The sequence below is a fragment of the Phocoena sinus genome, chromosome X, assembly GCF_008692025.1.
Source record: "Phocoena sinus isolate mPhoSin1 chromosome X, mPhoSin1.pri, whole genome shotgun sequence".
In the NCBI taxonomy this organism is placed as follows: Eukaryota; Metazoa; Chordata; class Mammalia; order Artiodactyla; family Phocoenidae; genus Phocoena; species Phocoena sinus.
Window position 1 is genome coordinate 17081585 of NC_045784.1, and position 25042 is coordinate 17106626.

Sequence of the window (25042 nt, forward strand, 5' to 3'; positions counted from 1 at the left end):
ATCAGTTTTACTTGCATAGGAAGACTAGAGCAAAGAGGTGGGGTTAGGGACTTTTAGAGTGGAATTTATATGGGCAAGGAGGATTGGACCGAGAGAAGAAAAGTCCAGGTATCGAGTACCAGTGCAAACCAGGACATGGAGGCATGCATGATGAGCAAGAAGGAACCTAATCAGTGTGGAAACTGGGGGGGGTGGGGGTGGGAGGGGTGGTGAAGTAGGGAGGATCCAGATTCCTGACAATTTGGAATGCCAGAATGAATTTACATTTGACCCAGTAGGCAAAGATCTCTTTTACCAACCAAATATTTCCTGAGCAAACTCTACATGCCAGGCACTGTGAGATACAAATAAAATAATCTTCAAGAAGCTAATAACCTGGTGGGAATGACAGACAAGTAAACTGGTGATTAATCATCTGATAAGTACTCTGTTGGTAGCTCAATGGATTTAAGAGGTGAGAATGATCATTCATTAAAGTTTTTTTTTCTGTTGCATAATAAGGATAAATCACACATAACTTCTATTTCTCAGGCCAGAGAGACTGAATGGTTCTGCCAAAGATTAAATAGAAAGAATGGAAAGAGCGTCTTTTTTGGCAGTGGGGGCGGGAACAGACAGAATGATGAGTTTTCTTGTCAATTTAAGGTGACCACTGATATCTAAAACTCAGAACTAAGCCCTCTGGGAAAAATAAACAAGTAAACTTAAAAAAATCCTACGTTTCCCATTCTACCAGTTTTCCACGCCAACTGGGAGATTTTGGTGCCAGTGACTGAAAATAGGCAAAACAGGAAAAGGACTCAATTGCTCTTGATATCAACGCAGCTCTTTTTATTGACTTGTTTTGTGGATGTATCAAATTCAGGATCAATCTCTGATTTTGTTATCTTGTCCTATCACTACAACTCTGATGCCTTATGTCCAACAGGCCCTTTCTATTATTTGTGTGAATGAGGTTCATCACCTAGGCCTGCTGACAATTCTAGTCTAGTCTGGCCCAAAACTGCCCTTTTTTCCATCGCTACCCATACAATCTTGGATTATGTTCTTATTACCTTAAAGCTAGATTCCAAGTTTCTACCTCTTTCAATACTTATACAAAGCTTATTTAATAAGCAGCAAAAATATCCATCAGTATATTTACTGTATATCCCTCTTCTATTATTGTACCACTATGGAAAGAACAATTACTTGGGAGTCAAGAGCTATAGTTTAGTGGCCATGCTAATAACTAGATGAGTTACCTTGGTCAAATCCTTTCATTGCTCAAGGGCTTCCTGCTTCCTTCTCTATAAAATGAGAGGCTAGAACCAGATGCTTTTCTTTCTATTATGATTATCTTGTGAGATAGTTTCCTTATATGCAACACTGATGAGACCTTGTTTAGTTCAAAACGAACAGTAAGATTCACTCACTAAAGAATTCCTTCCTTCTGTCTGAGATAGGACTGTGTAATAGTTCTAATCTGGTTTCTTTTATGTATATAAAGACCTAGTGACAAATATAAATCATCCTACGATCAGCAATTTTGATTAGGATGTTAGTGGTTCAGAAGAAGGCATGCTTTACATTGGTTAAACTCTAAACCCCCAGAACAGAATTTGTTAATACTGACTCATGTTGGCAAAGCAACTACATTCCGCTGAAATAATTTTTATCACATACTAGTTATTACATTTTAAATTCTACTTGACTTGAACATGAGAGTGAATAAGAAGAAATGCTGTTTATGTTTCTAGAATTATGTATTAAGAAAATGCTTTAAGCAATAGTTTACAAAACCTTTTAGGCCCACAGACTACTTTATTAGGACAAAAGTCCCCATAAACTCAACATAACACTTTTGACTTCTTTTTGTCCCCATTTATTATATTAATAGAAACTTTAAAATGGAAAGAGATTTCTGGTTAAACATGGATGTTTTACTTTCTACTTTCTTCTAAAACCCTATTGAAATTACAATAATGGAAAAATTATGCATAAACTCACAAGGACAAAAAAGAGAAGCAGTAACAGAAGGTGCCTAAGTGGTAACTCATACAGCAAATCAGAGAAAGCTAAAATCTAAGCTTAAAGAAAGGAGGTCAATGAGAAATAAGCAAATTCTTGCCATAGAACCCCTTCTAATCAGCTTTTTGGTACCGCACTTTTTTTTCTTTAAAAAAATTTATTTTATTGAAGTATAGTTGATTTATAATGTTGTGTTAATTTCTGCTGTACAGCAAAGTGATTCACATATATATATATATATATGAATATAGGTACCTCACTCTTAAATGAGGAAAAGACAGCAAAGAATTCCCAGGAATTTAAGGAAAGACTCTAAACATGAAAAATAGCTATCAAAATAAGTAGAAAAATATAGACCTTATATAGATCCTGATTCAAACAAATTACAAAAAGAAAAATGAATTATAACAATAGGGACAACTGGAAACTTGAGCACTGATCAGATATCTGTATATTAATTTTTCAGGCATAATCATAGAATTGTATTATTTCAAGAGGCTTTATCTTTTAGAGATACATACTAAAATATTTATGGAAGAAATTATACAATGTCTGGGATTTGCTTCAAAATATCAAAAGAGGGGAAGGGAGAGAACACAGATAAAAAAAGATTGATTATGAGTTGATAAATGTTGAAGGAAAAAGAAGGGTATATGGGGCTTCTCTATATTTTCTGTTTCTTTCTGTAGATGTTTGACACTTACCATAATAAAAAGTTTTTAAAAAATGTAATAATTAGGGCTTCCCTGGTGGCGCAGTGGTTGAGAGTCCGCCTGCTGATGCAGGAGACACGGGTTCGTGCCCTTGTCCGGGAGGATCCCACGTGCCGCGGAGCGGCTGGGCCCATGAGCCATGGCTGCTGGGCCTGCGCGTCCGGAGCCTGTGCTCCGCGGCGGGAGGGGCCACAACGGTGAGAGGCCCGCGTACCGCAAAAAAAAAAAAAAAAAAAAAAAAAAAAAAGGGAAGAATTAGAGAACAAGGAAAATCTAGGAAATTAAAAATAATGGTAGAAACAAGAAGTTAATAGCAGGGTTGGAAGATAGATGATAAAATTTCCTAGGAAGCAGGAAAAAAAAAGACAAAAATGGAAAATAGGATGGAAAAAAAATAAAAATTAGGCAACGACCCAGGAGGTTCAAAATATCCAAAGAGTAGCAGTTATAAAATGGAGAAGAAATGACAAAATACTTTCCCAGAACTGAAGAAATGAGTTTCTAGATTGAAAGAGACCACCCCATATCTGGTATGATGAATTTTAAAAATCCACACTAAAGAAATACCATTATACAAATTTCAGAACACCAGGGATAAAGAGTAGCTTGATTCTAAAGACTTCTAAGGAGGAAAAGCAGCTTATACACAAAGGACTGGGAACCACAATGGCAATAAATTTCATAATTGCAACACAGGAAACTGGAAGACAATGGAAACAATGCCTTCAAATATCTGACGGAAAATTATTTCTGATCTAGAATTTTACATCCAGTCAAATTATAAATTAAGTGAGGGGCAGAATAAAGGCATTTTCAGACATGTAGTTACAAAAAATTTACCATCCATTCAGCCTTTCTAAAGTAGCTACTAGAAGATGTGTTTCACCAAAACTAGAAAGTAAACTGAGAAAAAGGTAGGTACAGAATTTAGGAAAGGAGATCTAATACAGCAAAGATGTGAAGGATATGTGACTTCAGTACAGGAACAACTTGTATAAAGCATTATGAAAACATTACTAGGAGGACATGAAAAGGGAAACTGTGTGTAAGAGAACTAAATCCTAATCTTCCATGGTAGGAAGTCAAAAGATTATGTCTCCAAATGAAAACAATCAAAGAATTACAATATAAGAATATTGAATGTGGAGGTAAAAGGCAGAAGCAGCAGCTAAAGAGATGGAAGTCATCGTCTCTGGGGGTCAAGAACTGGGATAGGGAGAAGGGTAGGAAAAGCACTGCTATTTTATAGGACTCTATACACATATTACTTTGATAAAAATAAAAATAAAATTTAAGAACACACCAGCAGTCTATAATTCCAATATGTCAAGTAGCTTCACTTTTCTATGGTCTCTTATATCGCTAACATCTATATAATTTTACATACTTGTGGTAGCCAAATTCGTTATAATGTTCACTTACAAATTTTTGTTACATTCATTTTTATGATTATATTTGAAATATTTCATTTAAATAATATTCTATTAAGTGGTATACCATATTTTTCTAAACATTCAATATTTATAAGATTTCTAAATTCTCGATATTCTAAATAATGTTGCAATGAAAATTTTCAAGTACACAAAATCCTTCTTTGAGATTATTTCCTTAGGTTACTTTAGCAGCAACAATGGCTCATTGTACTTACTGCAAAACCGCTTTCTAACTTATGTTGCCATTATATGAAATAACTCATTATTTTATATGCATTTATCAGAAAACTGGGACATTTCCCCAAATGTTATTTATTTTATCCCCTTGCATAAAAATGTATTCTAAAACCCTTTAGGTGGAGGTTGTAAAGTTATTTCTTAGGAACTCCTAACTCAATCATTCCTTTTACATTTATTAGTTGGAATTCCATTGTAAGGAAGAGCCTTCCCTTGTTCTCCATTAATTTATGGATTAACGCATGGATTCTTTATTCAGTGGGTTGTAATCGATCACTGTCATTAATTATTGCAATGTTTAAACTGTCCTAGATTTGGCCAGTAGGAGCCTTTTAATAAATTCCTTATATATTAATACTTTGTAATATTTGAGGCAAATAATTTCCTGATCTCCTATTTATACTATTTTTCATTGTATAAAAGGCCAAAAGTTTTTGTACTGTCAATTTGTTTGTAATTTGTGCTTTGCTCAATATCTCTTCACAAGTTTCCTAGGATGTGTTAAGTTGTAAAATTCAGTTAGATTGTTTATTATGGTATATGGTTTAAGAGAAGACTCTAGTTTTTTTGCAGGTTGTTCACGAGTATTTCAAACAACATTTAAAAAATCAGTATTTAATTTCCCATTGTTCTGGCCACCTGCTTTGTCATACAGCACAGCACTTACTCAATATTTTTGCAACAAATACATGAAACTTTAATATATAATACTTTTGTACTGTTTTGTTCCACTGGTTTATATGCCTGTATTATTTTCCCCCAAAACACAATGAATTATTACTGCTTTTAATAAGCCTTAAACCTGATAAAACTTGTTCCTTTCTCATTCTTCTTTTTTAGAATACTCTTTGAGGCGTATGTTTTCAAGTGAAATTTTCAATATTTCAAGGAAAATGCAACAGGAATCTTGAGGATATGGAGCTATCTGGATGATTAGAGGAATACTAAGAGTCTTAACAGCCTTCTCTAAAAGGAATTGGGCATGTATTTCCCTTCCCAATATCTTTTAGGTTTCTCAGAGTTCATAGTTTCCTTTACATATACTATGCACAACACAAATCCTGTTATATACATGAAAAAAACTACTTTTGTTGCTTTTGTAAATGAACTCTCAAATAAGTTCCATCTATGCAGCTTTATAACATGGAATTCATGAGTATAAAATTATAAAAGTAGTGATGTAGAGTAGGGCACTGAGGATATAATTTAATTTCCTGGCCCTAGCAAGAATCAAGTAAGTAGTATGCCCAGGGGTGGAGACTGGATAGGAAAGAAAATACATTCAGGAAGGGAGCAAGAGAACAGAGGCAAAGGATGGTGTTTATAGAGGAAGGTGAAATTTCTTGAAACGATGATAATATCCAGTGTGAGTTACTAATTGGGAAAAATAACATCAGAAATAATAAGTGATCATCACAGATATTCCTTCCAGAATATTTCAAAACCTTTAGAAAATACAGGTACGTTGAAGAGGAAAAAAAGAGATGTCAGGAATCAACACACAAAATAATTAGAGGTTATGTGGTAAAATAACTGATATTACTTTAAAAAAGGAAGATCTAAGTATTTAAAAATCTATGTACAATTTTTTCTAAGTGACTGTTTACCTATAAGAGCCAAATCTGACATTAGATTTTTCAAAATCAGAGGCTTAGAATAAAAACTTATTTGGAGACCAGAAGTCAAAATGATAAAGTCCTTAGAATAAAAGCTATTTTGCATCATAAATCAGTAAGTTTTCAAAACACTGAAATAATAATATGAACTGGAAGATGCATCAAACCTAGTTTTAAAATTCTAAACTTCTACTTGCCTAAAGCCCAAGAAGAATTTATAATACTTCTTTTAAAGCATGGCAACTCCCATTCTCACTAGTCATATGATTCCTAGCCTTGTAGGAAAAATCCACTAAAAGAAAGTCTAAATTTAAAGACAGTAACGGGAACAGATTCTGAATTTAAGTAACTGGCCTAGGAGTCACATGAGACCTATTCAGATTTTTCAATTTGTTCATACTACGCGAACACTACAAATAGCAGTAGCACTTACCTTTCAATGTGGCCTTCTTCAATACTTTCATGGCGTAAAGCTGTCTCGCATCAGAGCCTGAGATTTTTTTGACTAAGAAAACCTGTATTTAAATAAGAGAAAATAAGTCTTACAAAGTATCATAAACTATACTATTGCTAAAATAAGACCCCCTACTGTAATATAGCTTATTATTAGAAAGATTCTGATACATTAACTATTTTCCTTAAAATATTACCAATTATAAATATAGTGAGTTGTAAACACTGGTTATAACTTTGGGTGTCAATATAAGTGAATACATTTTTTGTTGTTGTTTGCCAATTCCCAAAGACCATGTAACATGTAAGACAGAAACAAAAATCTTTAAACTATGAAGCAATTAGAGAAAAGTCTAACATGTTTAAAGTATAACACAGGTGGTGATTGCTCTGCTTCTAACAAAACAAAAATTCTGATTCCATAAAAACTGTTATACAGAAGTTCCCCTTGACCACAATTTTCTGTTGATTCAATTCTGTTGACCGATAGTCTTTTCTATGTATGAAAACGCCACAATTTCTCATTGCTGGGCAGAACAATTTATTTTTATTTTTTAATTTTAGTATAGATGATTTACAATGCTGTCTTAGTTTCTGGTGTACAGCAAAGTGATTCAGTTATATATATAAATATATATATATTCTTTTTCATTATGGTTTATTACAGGATACTGAATATAGTTCCCTACACAGTAGGACCTTGTTGTTTATCTATTTTATATACAGCAGTTTGTATCTGCTAATCCCAAACTCCTAATCTATCCCTCCTTCATCCTCTTTCCCCTTTCGTAACCACAAGTCTGTTCTCTATATCTGTGAGTCTGTTTTTGTTTCGTAGATATGTTGATTTGTGTCATATTTTAGATTCCACATACAAGTGATATAATAAGGTATTTGTCTTTGTCTTTCTGACTTCACTCAGTGTGACAATCTCTAGGTCCATCCATGTTGCTGCAAATGGCATTACTTTATTCTTTTTTATGGCTGAGTAGTATTCCATTGTATATATGCACCACACCTTCTTTATCAATTCATCTCTTAATGGACATTTAGGTTGCTTCCGTGTCTTGGCTATTGTAAATAGTGTTATGAACACTGGGATGCATGCATCTTTACGAATTAGAGTTTTCTCCAGATATATGCCCAGGAGTGAGACTGCTGGATCATATGGCAACTCTATTTTTAGTTTTTTAAGGAACCTCCATACTGTTTTCCATAGTGGCTACACCACTTTACATTCCCACCAATAGTGTAGGAGGGTTCCCTTTTCTGCACATCCCCTCCAGCATTTGTTATTTGTAGGCTTTTTAATGATGGCCATTCTGACTGGTGAGAGGTGATACCTCATTGTAGTTTTGATTTGGGCAAAACAGTTTAAAACACTTATACTGAAGAAATTTACTCACAACTATTTAATGTAAATTAAGTCGGAACCCTGCCTCCCCATCTTTTAAAAATCAAATATACAGGGCTTCCCTGGTGGCGCAGTGGTTGAGGGTCCGCCTGCCGATGCAGGGGGCACGGGTTCGTGCCCTGGTCCGGGAGGATCCCACATGCCGCGGAGCGGCTGGGCCCGTGAGCCATGGCCGCTGAGCCTGCGCGTCCGGAGCCTGTGCTCCGCAACGGAAGAGGCCACAACATTGAGAGGCCCGCGTAACGCAAAAAAAAAAAAAAAAAAAAAAAAAAATCAAATATACACATATACCTAAATATTAAGAATACATATTCCCAGGGGAATTCCCTGGCGGTCCAGTGATGGGACGCTATTGCACTTCCACTGCAGGAGGGGTGCGCGTTCGATCCCTGGTTGGGGAACTAAGACCCCGCAGGCCGTGTGGTGTGGCAAAAAAAAAAAAAAAAAGCAAGCAATCCCCAGGTATGTTACTGAGTATCTTGATTTTCCAAATATTTTTGGCTGTTTTCAAAATATAGTGTGGGATTTATGCAAAATGAATAAAGTCTGCTCTAAATAACTCACGGTCATGCTATAACTTGTCTAATACAATAGCAAACTATCAATAAATCCCCTCTACTCATTTTGACCATTAGTTTCATGATCTTTTCCAGCAAACCTTTACACAGACTTGCTAAATGGACCTGAATTTCAACTTTTTTTCTCCTACCCATTCTTTCCTAGCAGTGCTACTGAGCTGCCACAGATGGTAAGAAGAGACTCAATTACAATCAAGAATTAACTCTAGGGTCAGCTCTCTATTATCTGCATTAGCACACTAGGCTATTAGCACAAAATAAAAAAATGATTCATTCAACTGATTCTAGGGCAAGGCAGAGTTCCTCACTTCGAGAAATTGTGCCAAAGACAATGGTCAGTGACCTCACGTCCAGTGAAAAGTGCCACAATGTGCACAGAAACCCTGATGCAGGGTGTGTTTCTCTCCCCAAATTACGCCCATTGTCCCCCTTCACCGTGGCCCATGGTGAAACTTCCTTTTAGCCAGTTAGCAGTGAGCCAACCTAGGGAGCGAAAAGTGTATTCTCAAGCAGGGTTGTTCCTAAGATGGAATGATGTTTAAAAATTAAAGGCAATCAGAGATTATGAATATTTTTGAACTGAAATAAATTCTAACTAGGTGGGGATAATTAGGATTTACCTGATATTTATTATTCATTCATTCTTAAGATTCCCTAATCAAGCTTCTTCGTACTATTCTACAAGAAAAATTCTCCTCATGGGTTCAAACTTTCTTCATCCTACTTTGAAAGCACCCTCTTGATACTTTTCAGCACATCTTAGTTTTTGCAAAGGACCTTCACAAGCATTTGTAATGCATCATCGTGATAATTTTGGGAGGCAGGCCTACTAAGCAACGCCTATTTTATAGCTAGGGCTTTGAGATGTTAAATAATTAACGCAGTGTCACAGTGGAGGTATTGGGATAAGAATCGGGCCAGCCACCCAGTTCTGTGCTTCTGCTCAGGGCACTCAATCTGTTGCCTCTGGCTGGTCACCAGTCAAGCGCAGCAGGAGCAGCAGCAGTCCCAGATGCCATCAGATCTTCCGCCACCAGCATTTCTGACTTTTCGAATCCCTCATGAAGCTATTCTAGGCTGTGACAGGTCATCCCTGTTTCCTTGGCTGAGACTGGCTTTTGAGGATGAGTAAGAAAGGAGACGCCCTATTTTTAATGTTTGCTATTTATAGTAAGGTATTTAAGTTACTTTTAAAGAAATAAAGGGAGAAGCATGCTAACTCCCGGGAACTTCAATATTATGTTCCCTGAAAATATAATGTGTAGAAATAAATCCATCTATTTTGGTTTATCCATAATAAATTGCATGATAATACAATCTCATAGCAGGTATTATGTGCTTGGCCTTATACCATTTAATTCTTACTACTACCCTATGAGGGCAGGACTATTATTTACTCATTAATTCTTTCCAGAACTATATGTTAGGTACCGTGCTACTGGTTCCATGCTGAGACATGGTTCAAGGCATACATGGCCCCTGCACTCATGGAACATATAGTCTAGTGGGGGAGACAGCCAATAAACAAATAATTACACAAACAAAAAACTGCAACTGTGGTTAGTGCTGTGAAGATGAGGTATGTAATGTTCTGAGACGGTAAAAATAGACAAATATGACCTAGGTCAGGATGGCTGGGAAGACTTCTTTGAGATCCTAAGCTTAAGAGGAGCCAACCAGAGGAGGAAGGGATGCGGGTGGGGCAGTGTTTTTCAGGCAGAGGGAACAGCATGTGCAAAAGGCTTTTGCTTATGGATTAAAAAAGAAGGCCAATGTGGCCAGAACACAGGCAGTGAAAAGTATATAAACTGATGTTGATGAGGTAGCTAGGGGGCAGACTGAGGGGCTCCTCAGCCATCTTAAGAATTTGTCTTTCTCCTAAAAGCAAAGGGAGGCCTCTAAAGGGTTAAGTGGATGGAGTATAAGACTAGCTCTTGTTGGCTGTCATGTATTGATAATTGATAAATAAAGGTTTGAGGCAAAAATAAATTTGGGAAGCCCAAGGTAGGAGCCTCCTTCAATAGGCCAGGGAGAAATGGTGGTGGCACAGACTGGAGAAGTGGCAGGGAGAAGAAGAGAACAGGCATGATTTGAGAAATCTTCAGTAAATCAGCAGAACTTGTCAATGGATCAGATTGGTGGGGGTGGGGGGAGAGGGAAGGGCGGGGACTAGAAGGATATGTCAAGAATGCCTCTCAAGTTTCTGGATTGCTTAACCAGAAGTCATTCATAGTAACAGAGAAAAATGAAATAGAGGTTTGGGGGTTAGGGGAAAATCATGAGCTTGGTCTTAGATATGTTGAGTTTAAACTGACTTTGGGGCATGCAAAGAGAAAAAAAATAAGTAGCTGTACATACAGTTCAGAGCTTAGAGTCACAATCTAGATTGGAGATATAAATCTGTTACATCAGCTGTATGTGGGTTTTATTAAGATAGTGGGCATAAAGAAATTAATTAGTAGGGAGTATAGAGTGAGAAGGGAGCCTAGAATGGAACCTTGAGAACTTCAATACCTAATGACTGCCTAGAAGAGGAAAATGGGGCTCCAAGAGGTTAAGTAACTTGCTCAAGTGCACATAGCAATTAAGTAGAAAAAACAAAACAAAACTAGAATCCACGTCTGGCTGACCTAGAGCTCAAACTTGCAACCATTATCTTCTTTTGGCTACTTAATCTATATCTGGATTAAAAATATCATTTTGGGCTTGAAAGAGGTTAACAGCTGTAACAGATTACTTATGTTAGCCAAGAATTGCTAAATAGTCCCGATAAAATACACAAGAGAGCAAAACGGGTGTTGTTTTGAAGCTTGCAAAGCCTATCTTCAAATGCTTCCTCACAGAGAGGTGGCAAGGAAGCACTGCACTGTGAAAGCTGAACGCAATCTCAGAACGTTCCTCTTGCTGAGAAATGGACTAGATAGATCAAGTAGTAGTGATTATAATGCTGTACTTCTCAAAATGGAGTACAGGAAGCGCTCCTGAGGTATGCAGCAGGGGGACAAGGAATACTTGAAAAATGATAAAGATGTTGCAATTTTAGTTGGTGGATTTGGGAAACAGTTGAGAAATATTTTTGGATATTAAAAACAGACACAGAGGGGCTTCCCTGGTGGCGCAGTGGTTGAGAATCTGTCTGTCAATGCAGGGGACACGGGTTCGAGCCCTGGTCTGGGAGGATCCCACATGCCAGGGAGCAACTGGGCCCGTGAGCCACAACTACTGAGCCTGAGCGTCTGGAGCCTGTGCTCCGCAACAAGAGAGGCCGCGACAGTGAGAGGCCCGCACACCACGATGAAGAGTGGCCCCCGCTCGCCACAACTAGAGAAAGTCCTCGCACAGAAACCAAGACCCAACACAGCCATAAATTAATTAATTAATTAATTAAAAAAAAAAAAAAAAAACCAGACACAGATATCACTGAATAGAATGCAGCCTTTGAGTTCATTTTAAAGACAAGCTATAAGTCCCCCAAATTTCGTACATGTAGTGGTAACCCCCCACCCTATTTCCTTGGGAGTACCTATTCGCTTTCTGCTGGTATTAGGGGTACTCTGGAGGAAAGATTGAGATGCACTGTTATAATGTATTGTAAGATCACCTTCCGATTCTACATGAAGACTCAAAAAGAGGCCAGTGTGTCACGGGAACATTTTGTGATTTTTTTAATCATTCAGGAAGTGCAATTAGGGCTTCCCTGGTGGCGCAGTGGTTGAGAGTCCACCTGCCAATGCAGGGGACACGGGTTCGTGCCCCGGTCCGGGAAGGTCCCACATGCCGCGGAGCGGCTGGGCCCGTGAGCCATGGCCGCTGAGCCTGTGCTCCGCAACGGGAGAGGCCACAGCAATAAGAGGCCCGCGTACCGAAAAAAAAAAAAAAAAAAAAAAAAAAAAAAAGTGCAATTAGAGACGTCATATACTCTTGAAGATAAAATGAATATGAAGTGAACACTGCCAAGTTATGAAAGTTCCCATTGTACTTCTGAATGACTTTATTCACTTTGTCACACTTATTGATAGTGAGAATTGTAAAAACACAGAAAATACTGCATTGTAGGGAGATGAGTAGTATTTCATAAAATATTTCTGTTCCCCATTTGTATGAAATATACATGAATTCCAAAAAGCAACTTTTTACAAAGCACATATTCATGGCTTACCTTTCCAAATGATCCCTGCCCTAGTACTTTTAAAAGTTCAAACTGGGAAGGATCTGCCTTTTCATGTCCTTCCTTTACATGATGTGTGATTGCAATTTCTTTGATACTGCCTTCTTCCTGTTGATGCAAATATAAGGGGATAAAACAGAGTTAGAGCTACTTCCTCTGGCTATAAATCAAGCAATGTAAATTTATTGTATCATATTAGAAATCCTCAAATTAACATACACAAACCACCTTTACTGACCCACCAAGTAAAACGAGAACACATGCCAAGCAAATATACTTCCAAGTTAAATGTCAGAGAAAGAATAATACCAGCCAACCACATAGGCCAGTTTAACCTCTACATAACATTAGTTCTGAATACTTTCAAGTCTTCACTCTTCCTATTGGAGATAATCAGAATGATTAGTTTCATGGGGTGAGGGCAGAGTGTGTAAAGAAGACTGAAAACAGATCAGAGTAATCTGGTGTGCTCTGATATGTGACTGTATTAGGTAGAACCAACACTATACACAACAAAACCTGATTATTGGGGAGAGGGGCTGAAAAATATTCCAGGGTCAACGTGGAGATTTCTACCCTCAGCAAGGCCGTTTGAATTAGCCTGCTGAAGTTTACTGTGTTTGAAATATCTAAGTTACTTTCTGTTTCTAGGACTAACTGAGATCTGAGATGGGAGAAAGGAATAACTCTAAAACACAAAATCAAAAAAGATTTAACATTTGGATGGAGGATTAGACAGAAAAAACATGTTCAGCATGATGGAAAAGTAGAAGGTCTTAGAGTTAAGAGAAGGATACTTAAAGAATGTGGATGCTTTACTATACCTGAGAGAAGGTGTCAGAAGAGAAAGGCTGAAAATACATGTAAGTAAACATAGAATTTCAATTACTTAATTACCCTGAGATCAGCAGATTAAGTACACCTTATTTATTCAATAATCAAGACGTACTTTATCAGCCCAAAACTACAACAATAAAACAAAACCCAACAAAACAAGAAACATAAGCCTGTCAAAGACTATCTTTTTTTTTGCCTATGTTTTTTCTAGTGCATACGTACTATGAGTAGAATCTAAATGTGTTATACAAACATAAATAATTCATTATTTTTTATTACCATTGTATTCCATATAAATGCTTGAACTCAACTAACATTCTCTGAGACACAGAAGGCTGGCAATATAAGGAATTACAAAGATTTCTCGAAAAGATATACCAAGGATATCCTAATGTGGTAGCTTTTGAAAATGAGTAGTAAAAGGAAAAAAAGCTCCTATACGAGAATAAAAAAGAAATCCAGGCCCACCAATTTACTCTGTAAGAGAGAAGCTGTAGTTTGTAGAATGTTCTACTACTAAGGCAGCTTAATCATTTTGGACTTTCCTGGAACTTTGACAACAATAATAAAACAATCCCCTAATATGGTTTAGTCTTTTATTTTGTAATTCCATATGTATTATCTCATTTAATTCTCACAATGATCCCATGCAATAAGCATTAGGGTAGAATCAAACATTAGCTGACTCCTTCCTGGGCACCCTTCTCTCTAAATGAGACCAATGTGTACAAGGTCTTGAGAGTGATAGCTGTTCCTAGGCGCATTAGGAAAGAAAGGAAGCAAATTACCAAATTCTTTAAAAAAATAAAATAAAAAAAAAATTTCAAAGAACAATGTATATGTGGGATTGATTAAGTAAGAAAGATTCAGATTAAAATCCAGCAAATATTTATTAAACACCTAACATGTATCAAGCCCGGGTGAGGTGTTTTTTCACCTTTTCTATTTATGCTTCATGCAAATCTTTGACTACGTATCAGTATTAGAGAGGGCTAATGATAACACAGAGTATACCCCAAAGCAAGCAAAAACATTTCAGAACTCTCTACAGATTCCCCCATTCACCATTAGAAATTTTAAAGGTAAAATGGTCTGAATATTCTACAGTCTGAAGTTTAAAGAGATCAAGTAAAGATCACAAACTAGTAACTGGCAGACTTAGGGCCCAATTCCAGGTTTTCTGACTTCTAACAACTTCTAAAACAAGGATCTTAGCATTACACCACGTTGAGACTGTCATGAGGCTCTTGGTGGTGCCCCATCCAAGATCAATGACAGGAACATACAGACTTATTCCCCTGGCCTTTGTAACTGGTCTGTATCTCTTCGGTCAGTTAGCTAAACTGATTAGTGAAGTGGTCTCTGAACTTTTGGTAGTACACCATTATTAATAAAAAAAATAGCATATACCCAATATTTGTATACTTATTGGCTCATATATACTTTTGTATTACTAAATTACATATACTTATAAATTATATACTTTTTGTATTACTAAATTATATACATTATACATGGAAATGAAACTATAAAGAAGTTCTCCTCTTTCTTTTCTGTACCCTAAAGTGCTGTCACATCAAACTTTGAAGACTAATGGATAACAGACTTGAACTCGTGAGGCTAAGTTCATGGGTTGGATTCCAGCATGTGCCAGTGTGCCTCCTGTGGGAAAAACGAACTGTTCAAGAGCCTAACTGAAATCTAATGGCTATTTACGCCCTTATATCATGACGCTGTGAAGAACTATACCCTGTAATGTTCTATATATTTTACCACTTTTCTTTCTTGGGTTAAGTGGGATGTAATTTATTAGGCTGCAACATTATTTCATCTTATATTTCATAGCAAATACCTACTACAATTGTCTGTCACAAATAAAGAGGCAACATAGGCAAGGAAGGACTACTGAATTATAACCGTTCTGCATTTTGTCACAGGCATACAGCATCAAGCCTTACTCTCACAGTGTGAGCTACAATCAGGCCATGGATCTCAAAATAAACAGCAGTTACTATTCAAGAAAGATTTCATCTTTGATGACTATCCTTCCTTTCATGTCAAAAAATTACTAAAAAATGTAGAGTCTCCCTTGGATCCCTTCACTCAATAAACACACTTAAGCACCTATTATGTATCAAGCATGGTTCTGGGAATACCTTTCATTCTATTTCCCGTAACATCGTCCTGCTGTAATCCTTCATTACCTTTCCTGTAGGAAACTGAAACTAGCTTGGTCACTCCTAATGCCCCTTTCTGCCACTGCCACTCCAATCCATGCTCCTGACAAATTCATTTTCTGAAAGTAGACAGCTCCAGTTACATGCCCAGACTGCTCAAAAACTCCTCCAAGTTTTTCCAAATTAAATGCACTGCTTTACCTTGGCATTGGAGGCCGCCTACAATATGGTCTCAACCTGCTTTTCTGGTATTATTTCCCAACATTCCCTTACACGTAGCCTTCTGTCAACTTGGGTTATTTCCTGTTCCCTAAATTTTTTGTTTTTAAAGTCAAAGTAATATATGCACATGGGTAACAAATCAAATAGTGGTAGAATAGCTTATGGTGAAAAGCAAGTCTCTTCTCACCCCCATACCTAAGCTTTAAAAAAATTTTAATTCTTTCTGCACTTACTTTGATCATTTCTTAGTTTATTAACTTTAATACCTATTGATTTAAAAATAAGAAAGATGAGGGACTTACTTATACTATGCCCCTTCCATCCATCACCTTCCTCCCCACTGTTTGATAATTATATTAATTTCACATAAACTTCTTGTCTTTTCTATAAGTTTTAGACAGAATCCTAATTCTTCACTTTGTAAAAGGAGGGTAATAGTGCCCATACATTCTTTCCCTCAAACTTCCCCCCACCTGCTAATAGCTTATTTTTATTAATATTTAAGGTTATTAATATTAAGGAAATTAACGTTCTCTCCTGTAACCACAACCAACTCCTTCATGCTCTCACTACAGCTTGATTCTAAAAGCTGAAAGCCTATATAAGCAGCAGCATTTTCATGACAATATATTGCTCAAACACAGGCTAGGAAGTGTATTAAATTTCCTTTCATATGGGCCCCTAACAGTGACTTGTGGGACAATCCAAGGGGACTTTAAGTCTTAGATTTTTACCATACTTTCCATTCTTCTGAGAGCCCTCTCTTACCCTCCCATCAGGATGGGTTGTTCTCTAGGCCTTGCTGCGTAGATATTATCTCGGGATATATCTTCAGTGCTTTCCTGGTTGAATCCACTATTTTCAGTTTCCCATGTCTCTTTCTTAGACTACTCCCTTGTAACTTCCTAAGAAAGGTGATGTGGAAGAAAACTTTCTGGATCTTGCACATCTGAAAATGTCTCTATTTTGTCTTCACATTTGTATAATTTGGCTTGCTACCAAATTCTAGAATAAAAATAATCTTGCTCAAGAATGTTGGCGCCATTCGTCCACTGTCTTCTAGCAGTCAGCACTGCTGATGAGCTGGATGATGCTAGCCTGATATATACTTTTTGGTACGTGACCTGGTTTTTCTTTCTGGAAACTTTAAGAATTTTCTGTCCTTGTATTTCTGAAATTCCACACTAAGTGAGATAAATATGGTCTCCTTTCCTTCAGAATGCTAGATGCTTGGTGAACCTTTATAATCTAAAGACGTGAATTCTTTACCTCTGGGGGAATTCTGACATTTCTTTGATAATTTCCTTCCATCCACTCTTCAGGGTTTCTCTTTTTGCAACAACTCTATTAGCTGGATACTGTATGTCTGGAATTTAATTTTCATCTTTTTTTCTCCTATTTTCTGTCTCTTTTCTGAGAGACATCCTTGACTTTATTTTCCCACCCCCATACTGAATTTATCCTGGCAAATCTTATTTTAAAGTAAATCTTCAAGTGCTTCTTTTCTCAATATTTCTTTTTTTTTAAAATAGCACCTTCCTCCACTCCCTACCTCTTCCTCCCCAAAATGGATGCAATCATTCCAAACCTCCTTGAGGATAGTAACTAGACTTTTAAAAATCTTTTTTCTAAATTGGGATGCAGAGGATACAAAAAATGTTCTTGGGGGTGGAGAGAAAAGATCAATGCCTATGGCCCAAGTTGCAAAAACTTGCAAAAACTATCCCCAACACATTTTTCTGCTCCTTCCCAGTTGAAATTCTTACTAATCATATCAGCAAGCCATTTTCTATCTACTTTTATGTATATGTGAAGTCACAGTAGCATAATAGGCACAATATCCTTGGTTGGTATCTTGATCCCCAAATTGTGCTTTATGTCACCAGTCTTTCCAAGTTATGGGATCATGAATATCTTCGAAATGAATTTGAGGTTCAATTAGGACATAATACTAATGCTTGGGCAATCTTGGACAACAGATAGGAAAGCAACAATGTGCCCTTCTAGCTCATACCTGGAATCCAATGAGCTGGATGCAGAGAGGGATATCAAATTTCTGAAGACATTGATAACCAAGGACAGACTGATATTTGCATGTGACAAACCTACCTTAGGTCACTAAATCACCCGTTACTGAAATAAATCTGTCACATGACAACACAGAACTACAGTTTGATAGTTTGTAAAGTTGCGTTTCTGCCTGTAAGTATACAGTGAAGCAACTGTAATTTTATGGAAAAAGAATTTTATCAATGAAGTAGAGCAGAGATGTAAGTTATATCCATTGTAATTACTCTGTGAAGCTAACATTTTTACATTTTCTGGCACAACTGTACTTGAACTGATACATGGATACCTGCCCAGTCATTACCACAAAAACTTACTTTGTGTATTTTTAAAAGTTATAAAAAATTCCATGTTTTTATTTTTACAAAGTCTACGTTTATTTGCTAGATAAAGGTCTACCTGTAGGCAAAATTGTGAAGCTGCCAGCTGGTCTACATCACAACCCTGTATCCTTCATCTACACTCCCAGCACTTTCAGACATTTGGTACTCACAGTTGCCAAACTCAGAGGTGTTCAGTACTCTCAAGCTATGAATGGGAATTCATTCGTTCATCTATTTAAACATTTATTTATTGAACACCTAATACATGCCAGGCACTCTTCTAGCTGTCTGAGATATACAATAAATGAAACAGACCGAAATCTTTGCTGTTTTGGGGAGAGACCTAATGGTAATAATAATAATAAGGCTCTTGTACTTTTGCTTCTTCCTGACTGCCTGGTCCTGATGGAAGTGTTTCTGGTCTATGACATATTCTCTTAGGCTCTTTCCTTTTAATTAGAAGGCAATTCAGATTATGGGCCAGGTACTGCACTAGGTATTAGCAAAACTACGATACAGAAGAGTATCTGCTCTCTAGGAATTTACCTAGGGCTTCAAAGATGTACTACTGGGAAAATACTTGTTGAGATATGACCCTGATAGATAAAACAAAGTCAGTTCAGTTAAAAAATATCTATGGGACTTCCCTGGTGGTGCAGTGATTAGGAATCCGCCTGCCAATGCAGGGGACACGGGTTCGATCCCTGCTCCGGGAAGATCCCACATGCCGCGGAGCAACTAAGCCCATGCACCACAACTACTGAGCCTGAGCTCTAGAGCCCGCGAGCCACGACTACTGAGCCCGTGTGCCACGACTACTGAGCCCGTGTGCCACAACTACTGAAGCCCGCGCACCTAGAGCCCATGCTCCGCAACAAAAGAAGCCACCGCAATGAGAAGCCCGTGCACCGCAACGAAGAGTAGCCCCCGCTCGCCGCAACTACAGAAAGCCCGCGTGCAGCAACGAAGACCCAACATAGCCAAAAATTAAAAAACAGAAAAACAAAAAAACCCTATAATTTTAGGAATTTGTAAGGAGTATCATTTTAAACATCACAGAAAAATGGCAGAAGAAAATTCACGGACAGGTGGATCTTTTGTTGTTCCTCCAGTCACAGAGAAAGCCACCTCATTTGTTTCCCAGGACCAACAAAAGGTTGATAGGTTCCATCTTAAATGGTCTTTGAGGTTCACCCCTTACTGGGAAAAAATTAACGGGAAAAAATTAACTCAATGTTTCCTTTTCAAGTTGAAAAGGAAAATATAAAATTTTGTTCTTAAAATGTTTTTAAAAAGGATTAAAGAAAAGGGACTGAAACAGACACTGCTTACCTGAGTTATATAAAACCTAATACTGTAACATGCAAATATCAAGAAAACAAACTGGGTGACATTAACTGATTTTAAAGAATGATTCAACATTTGGCATTATGCCCTGCCTTGTATACATAATTTCCTTTTTCCTCCCCTCCCTTGAGTCAGGAAGTGTGTTCCTAAGGCATTTGTATTTTTTAAATTGTTTTTAATGTCAGAAAATATTGTTGAAGCTCGAAATAAAATATTTAAATATTCCTTAGTGAAAGCCAATAAATATTTTCTACTCATAGATATGTAACCATTTTTTGGCCTATCATAAAAAAAAGACCCGACAAATGAAATTATAAGATTTTATTTATCTCTTAAATATAATCCAAAAGTAAAATAAATAAAGCATCGCTTTCTATATAGATAATTATAGTTCAATAATATACTTTTTTTAATTTGAAAAAGATACGTTAATTTTTTTTTTGATGATCAAGATACATAAAAATTATTTGGCTGTGACACAAAATTAGTCTTGTCATTCAAGCTGTGGTGAGAAACCACATTTTAATTTATTCTAGATTACAATTTGACCAAATTCAATTTACTTGATTTGCTAATGAATAATACATTCAGAATTTTTCATTTAGCCAAATTCTTTAAGAGAGTATTCTAGGCCAGCTTCTTGAATCTATGTTTGAGAAAACAGCATTGCTGGTTCTCCAGACTAATATTTTCAATAACTGCTGGAAAGAGCATGAATTTTCTCCCAATTGGGAATCCCGATCAACAAATTTAATTCTCTTTAAAGAGCAGCAGGATAGCACAATTCTCATGGCAAAATATCAAGTTGATTTTGGCAGGATTTTAGATTAAATACAATACAAATTATCATTCACTAAGCACATTTCAACAAAGTTATGCTTTGAAAAGTGTGCCTACTGTAAGATAAAATTACTTGCTTAAAGCTAAATATAATTGATTAAAAACTTCAAAGTTTTTAAAGAACCAATTTCAACAAACATCTGTTTTTAAGTTCTTGACTTTAAAATAACACATTCTCCTACTCATCAAAATGTTACTTACATTATTATTACATAGTAATCTCCTAAATATTAGCAGGTTCACAATTTTGTTCACGCCTAGTTCAATCAATACTGAGAGTTACAGTCATCTGTTTTATTATACAAAATTACAAACACTAACAAAATTAAAAATTACTTTAGCACTAAAAAGGCAATGTAAAATAAGTTTACAAAATACACAGAGTTGAAATATATAATACAAATAGCTGGCTTAATTTTAGTAAATAGAAATATTATTCTTTAAATGTTCTATAAGAACTGGTTTTGAATTTTGAAAAGCTTCTTAAAAGAACATATAAAGTGAAATAATTGTTTAATTAGTATAATTATACTTAGCTCTAACCGAAACATTTTAGTCTCTAAAGAAGTTGAACAAAGCTTACCTGTATAGAGCGAACACGAAAAGACAGAAATTTAAACATGGCTATGAAACCATGATGGTGATAAAGAATTTCTAACGGTAAAACTTAAGTTAGAAAGGGAAGGCCAAGCCCCTGCAAAGTTTTCCCCTACCAGCTGTTCCGGCAATTAGAAAATTTCCTGTCAGGCGGGTCCTGAAATGCTAGAGAAAGAGGCCTGACAATTTTCCTGTGGTAAAAGAAAGGAGAAACGTAATGGCGAGGGCACTAATGTAGCTGATAGGTAGAGAGGCCAGAACAGGAAACCAAAACAGATTTGCTGATAGCAAAATCCTGTTGAAATGTTCGTACTCCTGGTTCCCAGAAATCCAGACAATTTTCACAACCCGTGAAACGAACATTATTTTATTTCAGAATCCTGAGATATGCTGGTATTTCTTAACTATACGACACTTTAAAAGCAACTGAAACTAGTCAGCACAATTAAAATAACAAGTCATCAATTCTCATGTGAAATTTTACCCTTCGTAATGTTTATACACACACTCCAAAGGACAGTTTCAAGACTATTTTAAGGTTATATATAGACATGTCATGGGTGTTCCCTGTCAATGAGGAAGAGTTTCCGAACTATGGGAAGAAAATGACCACAAGAAGCTTTTTGATTGTGATGTAAGGACAAATTCTTCCTGCCTTCAATGAAAGTGAATTACATATAAATTCACAATGGTTATAAACATCAATTATCAACCAGGTTAAAGACGTCAAGGCCCACAGTTAAAACTCACATTCCTAGCTGATAAAATCTAAATTAAAAAAAAGTCCACTCCCTGGGCTATTAGTGAGCAAAAGGAACATTTACTGAAGAAGTCAACCTGGAAGAGAAGGAGGGGTCAAGCTAACAGACAATCCCTTACTCCATTTCATCCTCTAATAACTTCCAGAAGTTATTCTAAGGTATTTTTGCTTTGGGAAATATTTTTGAAAGTATGCCAGTATTCAGAACATGATCACTGAGATAGCGGCATTTAAACAAAACCAAAGGACAGAAGCATCGAGAGCTGTGGGAAAATACTTAATGTACACAATCTATGTGGAACCAATAAAAACCTCAAATGTTAATCTACATACCCTATATGAATTTAATAAAATCACTGAATTTTCAAAACCTGAAGAGCCTCTAAAAATCACCAAGCTTGCTCCAAGCTTGAAGGAACTATGATCAAGGCAGGGACATATTTGATGACGGAGCTATCTATCATGGGAGCTCAGTGCTGCTGTCCTGTATTGAGCAAACACTAGAGGGTCCATTAGGTGCTACAGGGTACCATGTGAAAGGCCAGGGCTCTTCCTCCTAGATCAAATTTTTATGGTAATGTTCTATAAATGACCTAATGCAAGGTGAAGAATAAAAAAAAATCCTGCTTGGGACTTCCCTGGTGGCACAGTGGTTAAGAATCCACTTGCCAATGCAGGGGACACAGGTTTGACCCCTGGTCCGGGAAGATCGCACATGCCGTGGAGCAACTAAGCCCATGCACCACAACTACTGAGCCTGCACTCTAGAGCCCGTGAGCCACAAATGCTGAGCCGACGTGCCACAACTACGGAAGCCCGTGCGCCTACAGCCCATGCTCCGCAACAAGGGAAGCCACCGCAATGAGAAGCCTGCACACCTCCAGGAAGAGTAGCCCCCACTCGCCGCAACTAGTGAAAGCCTGCACACAGCTACGAAGACCCAATGCAGCCAATAAATAAATAAATAAACAAATAAATAAATGTATTAAACAAAAAGACTGTCAAGAAGAGGCAAACATCATGGTTACTATAGAACCAATTAAGGGGTACAAAATAAAACAGGAGTGTCTCTGTGCAGAGCAGTCATCAATTTTACTCAAGTAATACTTCAGAACAGAAGCAACCAAATAACCTTTTTTGAATTTGAAGGATTAGTCTAAATTGGCTTTAATGACTAGTGATGCTCAGGTTAACAATTCACATTTTGCTGTGAGTTATGCTTTTTAATACTACCCCTAAAAAATGAAGCAATATTTCAGATATCAAAATCTGAACTAAGTCTCCCTCAGTTGAAATGATACCTTAATTAAAACAGCATGGTACTGCTGTATAAAAGCAGAGTGACAGAAAAGAATGTGACACTTTACATCTGAGGGAGATGTTAGGATATTTGGCTACCTGTTTAGAAAATGCAAGCCATAAAGGAAAACATTGATATAGATTTGATTATAAAATTCAAAAACTCCTCTATGTCAAAAAGTACCATAAAGTTAAAAGACTAGCTCACACGATTAGAATCCCTTATATACAAGATATCACTGAGCAACTGCTTTACTTGGGTGTTAGCTACCTCCGAACCAGAACGAACCCATATCTCATTATAAGCAGTTGAAACACTGAAAAATGCCTCAGTGTTCCTTTTGTGTGTGCTCAAATATCCATACCATGTCTAAGTATCAGAGGTATTCCAGGAGTCTTGTCAGGCTTAGAAAAATTGTGGCAGTAAACCCCAGTGTCTACGAGAAATGTTTGGATATTTTGTCAATTTTGTATGAGTACAGAAGGGACACTGCTTATGGCATTTATTAGTATTTAAGCACAACCCATTGCCCCTATCAGATTAAGCTTCAGAACAGGCAAACAGCACATAGGAGGAACTCAAATAATGGCTGCCCAACTAAGTAGCATACACTGAAATCTGAAATGGACACTACTTGTGTGGTTGTGCACATGAAACCAGATATTATTGTTGATATTTTCCTGCCTCTAACCTTTTTCCTGCCTCTAACTTTAACTATCTTTACATTTCTCGTATTAAGTTTTCAGCTAGTTTTTCATTTTTGTGTCTTATTGTTTTTATCATTTGCCTTACTACTTGAAGAGTAATTTTATTATAAAAACTATGCATGTCCAGTGAAGAAAACTTAAATAATAAAAAGAAGAAAAACAAAAGAGGGAAAAAATCCTCTATGTTGGTGCTGTCTAGTCTCTGTCTGTATATACGCACATATACACATGGACCATAGTACACATATTACCACTTTTTTTTTCTGTAGAGGGCCAGAAAGTAAATGCTTTTGACTTTGCAGGCCATACTGGTCTCTGTCAACACTGCCACTGCAGCGTGAAGAGGAATGGGTGAGGCTGTGTTCCAATAAAACTTCATTTACAAAAATAGGGGGCAGGTCTCAGCTATAGTTTGCTGACCCCTATTTTCTATTATTAAATCATCCTCAATGCATTATTTTTTTTTATTTTTATTTTTTTCAATACGCGGGCCTCTCACTGCTGCGGCCCCTCCCGCCGCGGAGCACAGGCCCCTGACGCGCAGGCCCAGCGGCCACGGCTCACGGGCCCAGCCGCTCCGCGGCATGTGGGACCCTCCCGGACCGGGGCACGAACCCGCGTCCCCTGCATCGGCAGGCGGACCCCCAACCACTGCGCCACCAGGGAAGCCCCATCCTCAATGCATTATCAATGACTGCAGAGCATTCTACTATATAAATCCCCTATTGTTGGGTACTTGATCTTCTATATCACTGGGATGTCCCCATCTTTTGTGCACATTCACAATTTATTAGAAATAATTTCTGGAAGTGGCACTGTATTTCTAGAGGTAGAGTATGCAGCATTTTAAAGTTTCTTGATTGTAACGTATTTGCCAAGTTGTCCTCCGGGAAGAACCTAAAAAATAATGAGAGAACCACACCAAGACCTCAGGCAGGGGTAAACTACAACCAGGCAGGGCCAGTCAAGGGCTAAATCTGGTCATGCCCATGTCTATTTACATAAGAGCTCCTGCTGGTTTTTTTCCCTACATAATGGCTACAGCTGACTTGAGTAGTTGCCACAGAGCCTAAAATATTTACTACCCAGCCCTTTATAAACAAAGTTTGCTGACTCATGGTCTTGAGTCCTCCAACAGAATGAGCAGCAAATGCAAAAGCCCTGAGATTAGGAATCGGCTTAATGAATTCAAAGCACAAAGGAAAGACCTTGGTGGCTAGAATGTGGTGAACACCAAGGAAAG

General features: G+C 37.1%; 1 protein-coding gene across 5 annotated transcripts in view; it reads right to left on the reverse strand.

The window, feature by feature from the left end:
• RPS6KA3 (ribosomal protein S6 kinase A3) overlaps window positions 1-25042 on the reverse strand; it is a 111501-nt gene that overhangs the window by 42048 nt on the left and 44411 nt on the right. For 3 of the 5 annotated variants that reach the window (XM_032619608.1, XM_032619606.1, XM_032619605.1), the window contains 2 exons: window positions 12614-12730; window positions 6443-6524 (listed from right to left, as the gene is read on the reverse strand). In XM_032619608.1, coding sequence (XP_032475499.1) covers window positions 6443-6524; window positions 12614-12730 — 199 coding nt within the window. Of the gene's footprint in view, window positions 1-2714; window positions 2753-6442; window positions 6525-12613; window positions 12731-21018; window positions 21097-25042 lie in introns of those variants that run through there. The other 2 variants (XM_032619607.1, XM_032619609.1) reach the window with 2 other exon arrangements.